Source organism: Apodemus sylvaticus, chromosome 5 (genome assembly GCF_947179515.1).
Source record: "Apodemus sylvaticus chromosome 5, mApoSyl1.1, whole genome shotgun sequence".
Taxonomy (NCBI): Eukaryota; Metazoa; Chordata; class Mammalia; order Rodentia; family Muridae; genus Apodemus; species Apodemus sylvaticus.
The window spans coordinates 122961762-122974974 of record NC_067476.1 but is presented as its reverse complement, the minus strand read 5'-3'; the positions used below and the strand labels follow the sequence as shown (position 1 = coordinate 122974974).

The 13213-nt window shown below is 39.5% G+C and overlaps 1 protein-coding gene across 4 annotated transcripts in view; it reads left to right on the top strand.

Moving 5' to 3' along the window:
- Tasp1 (taspase 1) overlaps positions 1-13213 on the top strand; it is a 234468-nt gene that overhangs the window by 51775 nt on the left and 169480 nt on the right. For all 4 annotated transcript variants that reach the window (XR_007977962.1, XM_052183747.1, XM_052183746.1 and 1 more), the window contains exons 5-6: positions 830-950; positions 11866-11950. Coding sequence is in view for 3 of the 4 variants with exons in the window: in XM_052183747.1 (XP_052039707.1) it covers positions 830-950; positions 11866-11950 (206 nt within the window). In the remaining variant the exon portion in view is untranslated. The remainder of the gene's footprint in view (positions 1-829; positions 951-11865; positions 11951-13213) is intronic.

Below are 13213 nucleotides of genomic sequence, written 5' to 3'. Positions count from 1 at the left end.
CTGCTGACCTCTGTGCTACTGGTCAGAGCCCACAATAGATTCTAGGCCTTTTAGCTATAGAACACACCCTTATTGTCACACGTACTTGGTAGTCACACCTTAAGCTTTCTTGTGCACCTGGAATTGCATTGATTGGACTGCGTGTTGCCTGGAAACCTTTCCCCAAACTGTACTATGCTTTAAATACACTCACAATGAATCGACTGGCGTTAGACTCCCTGAAGTCTGATCCAGGTTGGCAAAGTCAATCTGCACCAGGTTTTCATTCTTACCTCTTTGAGAGGTTCAGGTTCCTGTATAACACCTACATGGGCCCTTCAGGGGGAAATTATTCAGTCTTTTTCCCCTTTCTCATAATTTCAGTGTTAGCTTTAGATGTTTTGTTGGTTTCCTTTATCATGGCAAGGACCTTTTTTCCATTTCTAGGTTAGTGTAATTTGTTAAATATCGTTTCCCTATGCCTCTTCACATGATTCTTATATTTCATTAGCATGGGGTATTTTGATTGATTTTATTTTTCAAATATTAAATCACTATTGCTTTCCTGAGATCGCCCTTTTTCATGATATATATATATCTGTTCTTATTATGCTGGATGTTCTTATTGGTTTGTTTTTGTTTCTTTGATTTTGGTGTATAATCTCTACAAAATATATTGGTCTCTAATTTTCTCATAATATTTTTGACATTTGTCACTGGAGAAGAACTGATACTGCATGAGACTTGAAAAATATTCTCTTACCTTCTAGTGTTTAGAAGGGATTATAAACTGATACTAATTAATTCTCTTTTAAGGCTAATAGTATTTAAATTCATTTTTGTTTTTTAGGATTCTCCTTTTACAAATGCAGGAATAGGATCTAATCTAAATCTCTTAGGAGAGATTGAATGTGACGCCAGCATAATGGATGGAAAGTCCTTAAACTTCGGAGCCGTTGGAGCACTGAGTGGTACGTGTGCGGTTACGACACAGTTCCCTGTCTGAAAACTGAGGCTGCTACCATTTCATCCTTCTCAACACAGAGTCCCATATTTTTATTCATTTTTGTTTGAATGAATGTTGAAATAATTATTATTCCTCCTTTAATAAATTAAGAACATAAAGATTTTAGATAGAAGGAATTTTTAAAGAAAACAGCCAGTGTAAGGGATGTAGCTCATTGGCTCCATCACTTGTCTAGTTTCTACAAGGTCCTGAAAAACAACAAAAACAAAAAGCAAATATAACAAATCAAAAAGAGCAGTCTGTGTCCAAGTTTGGTTAGAAGTACATCACTTTTCTCTGGTCCTTAAAGAGATTATAGGCATTTAAGACATAATTGAGAATAGTTATTAACTTTGCAGTTTGAAATGTATTAACATTAATACATTTCAGGTGATACAGAAATGTATAAAAATTTGCTTTTTATTTCATAAATCTTTCTTTTCTATCCCTCTTCCCCTCTGGTTATTAACCAGTAAAAATTGGGTTATTTATGTAGTAGAGATATATTCTGTGACTATGGTTATTTTAAGAAGCGAATATTACTCTGTGTGTGTGATATGTGTGTGAGCTTGTCAGGACTGGAGCTCAACCAGATCAGGAAGCAGGAGCTGATATGGAAGCCATGAAGGGGTGCTGCTTGCTGCCTTGCTTCCCCTGGCTTGCTCAGTTTGCTTTCTTTCAGAACCCAAGACTACCAGCCCAGAGATGGCACTACCCACAGTGGGCTGGGCCCTCCCTACCTTGATCACTAATTGAGAAAATGCCTTACAGCTGGATCTCATGGAGGCATTTCCTTAACTGAAGCTCCTTCCTCTGGGATAACTCCAAGCTTGTGTCAAGTTGACAAACAAAACTGGCCAGTACAGTGCTGGAGGAGCCAAGAGTTCTCCATCTTGATCCATAGGCAGGAAAGGGGATTGTCTTCCATAGATAGCCAGGAGGAAGCTCTGATTCCACACTGGGCAGAGCTTGAGCATAGGAAACCTCACAGCCTGCCTGTGTATAGGGTGCTGGGATGGCACCCAGGTACACAGTGATGTACTTCCTCCAACAAAGCCACACCTCCTAACAGTGCCACTCCCCGTGGCCAAGCATTGAAATACATGAATTTATGGGGGGCAAACTTACTCAGACCACCACAGTGTATTACTGTTTTGCTAGTGAGTGCTGCTAGTTTTCAAAGTAGTTGCTGCATTTATATTTCTACTAGCAGCATTTCTGTAACACTCTGACTCATTTTTATTATTATTCTTGAAATGCAGCCATTTTGATATTAATGTAGTTGTATTGTTTTGAGTTTTCCTGTGTTTAGTGACACTAAGTGTTTTCTCTTCTACCTATGCAACCTTTAGAAATTCTTGTTGTAAAGTTTTCATTTACAGCATTTTAATATTTTTTGAATATTTTATTGCTTTGTAGATATTCTGTATATCTAGATAAAAATCCTTTGTTAAATATATACATCATGGAAATTTCCTCCCAAGCTCTTACTTTCTTTTTTTATTTTTTTTAGTGCATTCTTTGCGTGAACAGCTTTTCTTTTATAATGTATTTAAGGTATCATTTTTTTTTAAAAATTCTATGTGTATGGGTATTTTGACTGCCTACTTTTATGTCTGTGCCCTACTTGTGTGCAATACCGATATATCCAATATATGCCAGAAGAGGGCACTAGATACCCTGCAGTTGGAGTTTAAGATGGTTGTGAGCCATTTGGGTGCTGGGATGGCACCCAGGTTCTCAGAAAGAACAAGCAGCTAATGCCCTGCTGAGTTATTTCTCTAGCCCCAATTTTTCTAAACTGGCTAATTATTGTGTTTTAATAAGTTGTACCTACCCACAATTAGGAAGCCAGTCTTCCTTTATTTTATTTATTTATTTATTTGTTTGTTTATTTGTTTGTTTTCTCGAGACAGGGTTTCTCTGTGTAGCCCTGGCTGTCCTGGAACTCACACTGTAGTCCAGGCTGGCCTCGGACTTAGAAATCTGCCTGCCTCTGCCTCCCAAGTGATTTTTTTTTTTTTAAAGATTTATTTATTTTTTATGTACTCGAGTACACTGTAGCTATCTTCAGACACACCAGAAGAGGGCATCGGATCTCGTTACAGATGGCTGTGAGCCACCATGTGGTTGCTGGGAATTTAACTCAGGACCTCTGGAATTGCTTTTAACCACTGAGCCATCTCTCCAGCCCTTTATTAATTTTTCAAAATTGTTTTTACCTTGAGCATTTAGTTTTCATATCAAGTTCAGATTTTGTGTGTGTTAACAATTGGCATTTACTTATTTCTTCCTAAGTTTGAAATGACTTATTGCCCTTTATTGAAAAGTCATATTACTTTTCTTACAAAAATTTATTGAAAGATTAGGTGAAGTCCATGGGAATTGGTTTGTTAGTGTACCCTATCATAGCTGGCCTAATACTCCAGAGTGAGACATTGTTTTCTCTGTTTGAAAGGGTTTGTATATTATTGAAATAATTTTGTTGGGAATTATTCCAAATTATTATTATTATTATTATTACTACTACTACTACTTAACTGAGAGTCTTATTATGTAGCTCCAGCTGGCTTAGAACTTACTATGTAGACTTGGCACTCTTGGGCAGGTTTTTTTAGTTCAGAACTTGATGTAAATCATTCTTTGCATTCCTGACACTTATGTTCTTAAGAGCTCCAGCATTTCTATGTCTGTGTCTTTGTGGGTATGCTGGCGAGCTGGCTTTTACTGTTGTTCCCTTGTTTTTATAGTTTTGACAGTTGTAATAATTCTAAGAAGATATTACTAATAGAGAATTGAAAAGGGGAAGGGAATGAGAGGGAACAACAAGGAATCAAGTAAGAAAAATGAAAGTATGTGAGTTAGAGGCTGAGCTGTAATAGAGAAAACACTGTAGACAGGCGCAGAAAAATGAAGTAATGAACACCGTGAAGCAAGATGACATTAAAACAAGTCAGCAATTCAAGTATAAAGTGAAAATTAAAACCATGTAAGATTATGAAATATGATAGACTTAATGTGCCATCTGTTAGCATATCTCTTTGTTGGTATGATTTTCCCCACCCCATTATTATCTTTTTCTGCATGTGAGTGCATGGTTTGCATGTGTGCATATTTATGTGTGTTGGTAAATGTATGTTTGCATTTGTGGAGGCCAGAGCACAGCCTTGGGTATCATTTTTTAGGCACCCATTACCTTCTTTTTGAGACAGGGACTTTTACTGCTTTGGAACTAGCCAAATAGACTAGAGTGGTTCATGGAATCCTGGGGTTTACCTGCCTAGACCCTCCTCCCCAGCCCTACTGTGGCTGATATTTTTCAGGTTCTAAGGATTGAATCAGGTCCTTGTGCTAGTCTGGTAAACATGTTATAAGTTGAGCTAGCACCTAAGTTATATCACGTAGCTGTTGTAACTCGGGGAAACCATTGCAACTCTTCATGCATAGGAAAATCAATGGCTCTAGAATGTTTTCCCTGCCTGGTTAGGTTTCTGCACAAGAAGAGCTCTCTGAGAGTTTCCCAGTTCTAGAAATGAATTGCTATACCTCTCCTATACAGAACTTTTTATTTTTGTGTAGTCCCATCTGTTGATTTTACCACTCTAAAGTAGTTCCCACTCTAAAGGCACTGAGACCTGGGAGGGTGGAGCTAAAATGAGGCAGACTAATGTCTCATGTCTCATGCAGTGGCCGACATCATTCCTAGCCTCAGACAATTTATGCTCCCAGGTTAACAATTCCATGAGTAAAGCCTGCAACCATGAGAACAAGATGCATGTAGGACAAGCATGGTTTCCATACAGACATAGAAACAAATAACAATACCTGGTTGTAATGAAGACTTCAAACCAAACTCATTCCTATTTGCTGTACCTGGGAGGGGTGTGAAACCACAGTCCATGACGGTTCCTTCCATGATGAAGAACCTCAAGTCACAGGACTCTTGGCTTGTTTTCCTGGAGTTTTCTCATGAACACTCAGAATCCCGCTCACAAGGCTGCATTCTTAGACTGTGCTCTGACAGCAAATGGAACAGCCAACACAAACAACAGCTTTAGCAGCTTATAGAATGCTGCTGCTTCTTCTCCTCCTCCTCTTCTTCCTCCTCCTCCTTCTTCTCCTCCTCCTCTTCCTCCTCCACCTCCTCCCCCTCCTCCTCCTCTTCTTCCTCCTCCTCCTTCTCCTTCCCCCCACTGCCCTAATACAATTTCTCTGTGTAGCTCTGGCTATCCTGAAACTCATTCTGTAGTCCAGGCTGGATTTGAACTAGGAGATCAGCCTGCCTCTGCCTCCTAAATGCTGGGATTAGAGGCATTTACCATTGGGCAGAATGGTAAAAAAATCTTTGCAAGCTGCACTTCTACACTGGGCTAATGTCCAGAAATACAAAATTGAAGAAGTAAACCAAGGACATAAGGCGGACACTCAACCAGTGAGCAGATGGACGAAAGACACAATTTTCAAAAAGGAAGAAATACAAATGCCAATAGCTTTGTGTTCAGTATCAGTCACTGTCAAAGAAATGTACACTTTAACAACTTTGAGATATCACCGCACCACAATCAAGATGACTATCATTAAAAATGATAATGACAGCCGCAGTCTCAAGTAACTCGAACCCCGAGATCTCTCTGACACAGCGCCACCAACCAGGCAGCATACATACACTAGCTGGTCTGAGCCCCAGACACATACAGCAGAGGACTGCCTGGTCTGCCTCAGTGAGAGATTTACCTAACTTTTGAGAGACTTGAGGTCCCAGGGGGTGGGGAGGCATGGTGGGGCTGGGGTTGGGAGGTGGGGACATCCTCTTGGAGACGAGGGGCACGGGAGTGGGGGAGGGGAGGTTGTTGTTGTTGATGGAGGAATGGCATGAGGAGCTGTTGGAATGTGGACCTGGAGGGGAATAATAACTGGACTGTGGTAAAAAAAAAAGATTAAAAATAAATATTAAAAAAAATGACAGCAAATGTTGGAAAGGATGTGGCTAGAAAGAAACCCTTAATCACAGTGGGGGTCCAAGTTAATACAACCATTATGGAAATCAGTGTGGAGAGCTCTTAAAAATTAAAAATAGAACTACCACATGATCCAGCTATTTTATACTCAGAGAACTCCACACCCTACCACAGAGATATATGCAGACCATAGCAGAGAATTGGAATTAACTGAATAGTCTTTCAACAGATGAACAGATAACCCTTGTGTGTGTGTGTGTGTGTGTTTGTTTGTGTGTATGTGTGTATAAAATGAAATATTACTCTGAAGAAAACTGAAGTTAAAAATTGCATAAAATGGATGGAATTAGAGTGTTTCATATTAAGTGAGGTCACACAATCTCCGAAAGAAAAAAATGTGTGTTCTCTTTTATACATGGAATCATACATGGAATATCCAATAATAGATGTATATGTGTATGTAGATATATACGCTAAGGTGGCTTCCAGCCCCTCACTGGGCAGGATCTCTGGCACACAAAATAATAGTGTTGATCTCTTTCAGCCATTGCTGTTGGAGCAGTCACCACCCTAGGGAAGAACTTAGACTTCAGCAATGACCACCACCCTTAGAAAACATTTGGAAAAATAAAACTGTTAGTGAAGCTAGGTCGAGATGTTTTCACTACTGGCTCTGATCTTCTAAATCGTAGGAAACAATATGAAGTTCTTTCTAGGTACACTCTTATTAGTTAAGCTAGGGACCTTTATGGTCAGGGAACAATAACACTGGCAATGTCACTGAGGCTGGACTGGTGATGATTGATTTCTTACACCCATTTTTGCCCTCAGCTTCTTGATATGTTTTATTAAGAATTGCTGGCCGGGCGGTGGTGGCGCATGCCTGTAATCCCAGCACTCTGGGAGATTTCTGAGTTTGAGGCCAGCCTGGTCTACAGAGTTTATAGTTTATAAAGATTTATTTATAAAGATTATAGTTTATAAAGATTTATTTTATGTATGTGATTATGCTGTCCTGTCTTCAGACAGACCAGTAGAGGGCATCAGATCCCATTACAGATGGTTGTGAACCACCATGTGGTTGCTGGGAATTGAACTCATAAGCTCTGGAAGAGTGCTCTTAGCTGCTGAGCCATCTCTTCAGTCCCCTCTTTTAAGATTCTAATAAGATTACTCTTAAAGATAAGTAATAAAATAATTACTCCTTTCTTTGTAACTGCAGATTGCTGTCTGCCAGTAAGAGAAACTGGCTGAGGAAAAACTGCTTCTTATACTTTGTTAATCTGTGACAAGTAGCTTGATTGTAAGTGTATGTAGGTTCTTGGGAATAATTTGCTGTCTTTACCTGTACTGAGTAATGTTATTTCTTGTAAAGGTATTGGGAAGCATACGCTTTTTTCATAGTCATTCACTAGAAGAAAACTAGAAAGCAGTCACATTGGAATTTTATACTGCTTGGGTGGTTTTACTTGGATTTGTAAGCTATGGAGGAAAAAATGAATTTGGGATTGGAACCTTGTTCCTTCTACCCTCTAAGTATATGTGTGTGTGTGTGTGTGTATATGTAAAGTTTGTGAAATTGTGTGTTGAACTTTGTTCAATCCTTCAAATTTGTATGTATGTGTGTATGTGTATATAAAGCTATATATATGTATAATACTAGCTATATTTTATATATACACACACACACATATATATATATACACACACACACACATACACACACACATATAAAAAAACTAATCTGGGTTTGTGTCGGAGCTTGCTCTCTCTACCAGTATGTGTATATATGTATGTATGTATGTATGTATGTGTATGTTTGAAATGCTTGGAGCTTTCCTCCATCCACTCTGTGTGAATATGTCTGTCTGTCTACATGCATGCATGTATGTGTTTGTATGTATGAAGTTATTATAGCTGGAATTTGCTTCATTTACTCAGTATGTAAGAATTTTATCTTTTTAATTTTCTTTCTTGCCATCTCCTAAGAGTTAAAAGAGTTTACAGTATTTCGCTGGCTACAAGGGGTGCCAGCTTTGTTCCTCAGAGAAAAGTCTGCTCAGTAATTTCTCTAATCACTGGTTGCCATAGGCAGCAGCCCCTGATGGTATCTGGACCAATCCCTGTCAACTGCTGTACACTGATCCCCACTGGCTGCCTGTCTCCATTTACTCTATGATGTCAAAGCTGATCTTTAGCATGCAGGTGATGGTCATGGATATCAAAGAGCATGTAAAATTAATTGTTTTTTCTAGTTCTGATACTGTCATGACTCTTGTTTTGTGAGTCAAAGTATTACTCCATAGGCTAGGTTGGCCTGTAACTTATGTATAGTAGGGTACCTTTAAACATGTGGTAATCCTCCTGTCTCAGTATTCCATGGGTTGGGATTACAGGTGGGATCATCTTTTCCACGGTGTGTGTGTGTGTGTGTGTGTGTGTGTGTGCAGTGTCCCATGTCCTGGGGTCTGTGTGTAGATGGGTGATGGAACAGTAACACATTTGTATTTACCTTTACTGGCTGGGCTCTCCTCCTATCTGAAAAGGATTCTAGCAGTTTTTCCAGAGTGGGTAGTTCTTGCCAGAATATATGTTGAAGTATACCGTTTTACCACTGTGTTTAAAAATAGCAGTGCTTACTTTGTAAGCGTTTCTGGTCAGAGTTCCCTAGAGCCATGTTTTTTTTTTTTTTTTTTTTTTAACTTTTTTTGAATTCGATATATTTTTTATTTACATTTCAAATGATTTCCCCTTTTCTAGCCCCCCACTCCCCGAAAGTCCCATAAGCCCCCTTCTCTCCCCCTGTCCTCCCACCCACCCCTTCCCACTTCCCCATTCTGGTTTTGCCAAATACTGCTTCACTGAGTCTTTCCAGAACAAGGGGCCACTCCTCCTTTCTTCGTGTACCTCATTTGATGTGTGGATTATGTTTTGGGTATTCCAATTTTCTAGGTTAATATCCACTTATTAGTGAGTGCATACCATGATTCACCTTTTGAGTCTGGGTTACCTCACTTAGTATGATGTTCTCTAGCTCCATCCATTTGCCTAAGAATTTCATGAATTCATTGTTTCTAATGGCTGAATAGTACTCCATTGTGTAGATATACCACATTTTTTGCATCCACTCTTCTGTTGAGGGATACCTGGGTTCTTTCCAGCTTCTGGCAATTATAAATAGGGCTGCTATGAACATAGTAGAGCATGTATCCTTATTACATGGTGGGGAATCCTCTGGGTATATGCCCAGGAGTGGAATTACACTGATTCCAAAACTACATAAAGATCCAACAAAGAAAGAGAACTTCAGACCAATTTCCCTTATGACCATCGATGCAAAAATACTCAATAAAATTCTTGCCAACCTAATCCAAGAACACATCAAAATTATCATCCACCATGATCAAGTAGGCTTTATCCCAGGGATGCAGGGTTGGTTCAATATACGGAAATCCATCAATGCCTTACACTACATAAACAAACTCAAAGAAAAAAACCACATGGTCATTTCATTGGATGCTGAAAAAGCATTCGACAAAATTCAGCATCCTTTCATGCTTAAAGTCTTGGAAAGAACAGGAATTCAAGGCCCATACCTAAACATAGTAAAAGCAATATACAGCAAACCGGTAGCCAGCATCAAACTAAATGGAGATAAACTTGAAGCAATCCCACTAAAATCAGGGACTAGACAGGGCTGTCCCCTTTCTCCTTATCTTTTCAATATTGTACTTGAGGTACTAGCTCGGGCAATTCGACAACATAAGGAGGTCAAAGGGATACAAATTGGAAAGGAAGACGTCAAACTCTCATTATTTGCAGATGACATGATAGTCTACCTAAGTGACCCAAAAAACTCCACTAGAGAACTCCTACAGCTGATAAACAACTTTAGCAAAGTGGCAGGTTATAAAATCAACTCAAGCAAATCAGTGACCTTCCTATACTCAAAGGATAAGCAGGCTGAGAAAGAAATTAGGGAAATGACCCCCTTCACAATAGCCACAAACAGTATAAAGTATCTTGGGATGACTCTTACCAAACATGTGAAAGATCTGTATGACAGGAACTTCAAGACTCTGAAGAAGGAAATGGAAGAAGACCTCAAAAAATGGGAAAACCTCCCATGCTCATGGATCGGTAGAATCAATATAGTTAAAATGGCCATTTTGCCAAAAGCAATATACAGATTCAATGCAATACCCATCAAAGTCCCAACTCAGTTCTTCACAGAGTTAGAAAGAGCAATTCTCAAATTCATCCGGAATAACAAAAAACCCAGGATAGCTAAAACTATTCTCAGCAACAAAAGAAAGTCTGGGGGAATCAGTATCCCTGACCTCAAGCAATACTACAGAGCAATAGTGTTAAAAACTGCATGGTATTGGTACAGTGACAGGCAGGCAGATCAATGGAACGGGATTGAAGATCCAGAAATGAACCCACACACCTATGGCCACTTGATCCTCGACAAAGGGGCTGAAAACATCCAATGGAAAAAAGATAGCCTTTTCAACAAATGGTGCTGGTTCAACTGGAGGTCAGCATGCAGAAGAATGCGAATTGATCCATCCTTCTGTCCTTGTACTAAGCTCAAATCCAAATGGATCAAGGACCTCCACATAAAGCCAGACACTCTGAAGCTAATAGAAAAGAAACTGGGGAAGACCCTTGAGGACATCAGTACAGGGAGAAAGTTTCTGAACAGAACACTAATAGTGTATGCTCTAAGATCAAGAATTGACAAATGGGACCTCATAAAATTTCAAAGTTTCTGTAAGGCAAAGGACACCATCAAAAGGACAAATCGGCAACCAACAAATTGGGAAAAGATCTTCACCAATCCTAAATAAGATAGAGGGCTAATATCCAATATATATAAAGAACTCAAGAAGTTAGACTCCAGAAAACCAAACAACCCTATTAAAAAATGGGGTACAGAGTTAAACAAAGAATTCTCACCTGAAGAACTTCGGATGGCGGAGAAGCATCTTAAAAAATGCTCAACTTCATTAGTCATTAGGGAAATGCAAATCAAACCAACCCTGAGATTTCACCTTACACCAGTCAGAATGGCTAAGATTAAAAATTCAGGAGACAGCAGGTGTTGGAGAGGGTGTGGAGAAAGAGGAACACTCCTCCACTGCTGGTGGGGTTGCAAATTGGTACAACCACTCTGGAAATCAGTCTGGAGGTTCCTCAGAAAACAGAGCCATGGTTTTTAATCTTCCTAATGCTGTGACCCTTTAACACATTGTGGTGACCCCAGTCATAAAATTCTTTTCATTGCTACTTCCTAACTAATTTTGGTACTATTATGAATTTTAGTGTAAATATCTGATATGCAGATGGTTTTAGATGACCCCTGTGAAGGGTCTTTCGAATCCCAAAGGGGTAGTTATCCACTGGGTGAGAATTGTTGCCCTACTGCCTTGTCTAATCTCAATAGGAGAAGATAGACCTAGTCTTACTGCAATTTGATATGCTAAGGCTGGTGGATATCCATAGGGGGCCTCCCCTTTTCAGAAAAGATAGGGAGGAGAGGTGAATTGGGGTGGGTCGGGGAGGGCTGGGGGGAGAGAGGAGAGAGGGGAAACTGCTACCAGGATGTAAAGAAATAAAGAAGTAAATAAGTAGGTAAATAAATAGAATAAAATAATTATCATCCAATTGAGAGAGAGAGAGAGAGAGAGAGAGAGAGAGAGAGAGAGAGAGAGAGAGAGAGAGAGAGAGAACTGCTGCCCTGGAGTATCTTTAAGCTTTGGTGTTCTCATTCAGCTTGTGTTAGTATATTTGGTGTGTATAAATAAGAATTGCAAAGTATTTGAAGTTGTCTTATTGAAATAGCCACAAAAATGAAGCAGAGTAAGTAAAGTGAAAACATTTCTGATTTTTTTTTTAATTATTACATTTATTTTCTAGGAATCAAGAACCCAGTCTCAGTTGCGCACAGACTCTTGTGTGAAGGGCAGAAGGGCAAGCTCTCTGCAGGCAGAATTCCCCCCTGGTGAGCACTTGGTACCTTTGACTCCTCTTTGGGTTGCTGGTGTTTGAAGGCTGTGTTAGTTCATTGGGGATGCCTTCTCAAGTGGATTGTGTGTTACTGGGTGGTCAGTTAGTGTTATTTTGTTGTTAACCTCAGAGCCTATCATAGATTCTGTCTGACGCTTAGTGTCTAAAGTAATCAGTTTTGGTATGTTCTTAGAAAACTATACATTGCATATTATGAATAGTCCTGATTCAACTATTACTAGCACTAATAATTAACAATATCTTGTTCTTTTACCTTTTTCATCTTACTGAGAAGAGATAAAAGAGTTAAAAGGGCTTTAGAACAGACTTGCAAGTTAGTATATGTACAAGGGAATTCAGTCTTTGATAATGGTGTCATTCATTGTGGTGAGAAAAAGTAACTTGTATTGGGGCAGTGGGCTATATCATGGAAAGCCAATAAGGTAGTCACAGTTTTCAGAAAAGTACAGGGCGAAGTTAAAGTTAAAAAGTGGATTAGAAAGATCTATGGCTCAGAGGATAATGCCACTTGCTTACAGAGGACCCAGTTCAGTTCCCAGCACCCATAGAGTGTTTTATACCCATCTTTAATTCTAGTTCCTAGGGACCTGATGCCTTTTCTGACCTCAGTATCTACCAGGTACATGATGGCTATGTATATATACATGCACTCATACATAAACTAAAAATCAATCTTTAAAAAGTACATTATAAAAGTTTCTTTGCAGAGTCTAAAGCTGTGAACAGACAATTTTTTTTATTTGCTTTCTAGTCCTATTGCTAAGTACAAAGGAGAAGGGAGGCATTAGTAGTAATTTACTCCACAGCACAATATCTTCAAGTGAATGTTTATACAAAGTTTAAACTCTCAGAAATGTAGAGGTTGAGAAGTTCAAAAGCATAGTTCTAGCTTGTTTGAGTTTGATGTGGGCTTTCTTCTTACCGTACAGATAGTTTTCCTCTTATTGGAAGTATCTGGGAGAGGGAAGGGAGAGAGGAGGTCACAGAGGAACATGGGAACAGGGGGATAAGAAGAGAGGAGAGAAAGAGAGAGAGAGAGAGAGAGAGAGAGAGAGAGAGAGAGAGAGAGAGAGAGAGAGAGAGAGAGAGAGAGAGAGAGAGAGAGAGAGAGAAGCAGAGAGGGAGACAGAGACAGAGACGAAGGAGAAGGAGAGAGAGACAGACAGAGACAGACAGAGACTGGGGGAGAGGGAGAGACAGACAGATAAGCAGAGAGGGAGACAGACAGAGACAGACA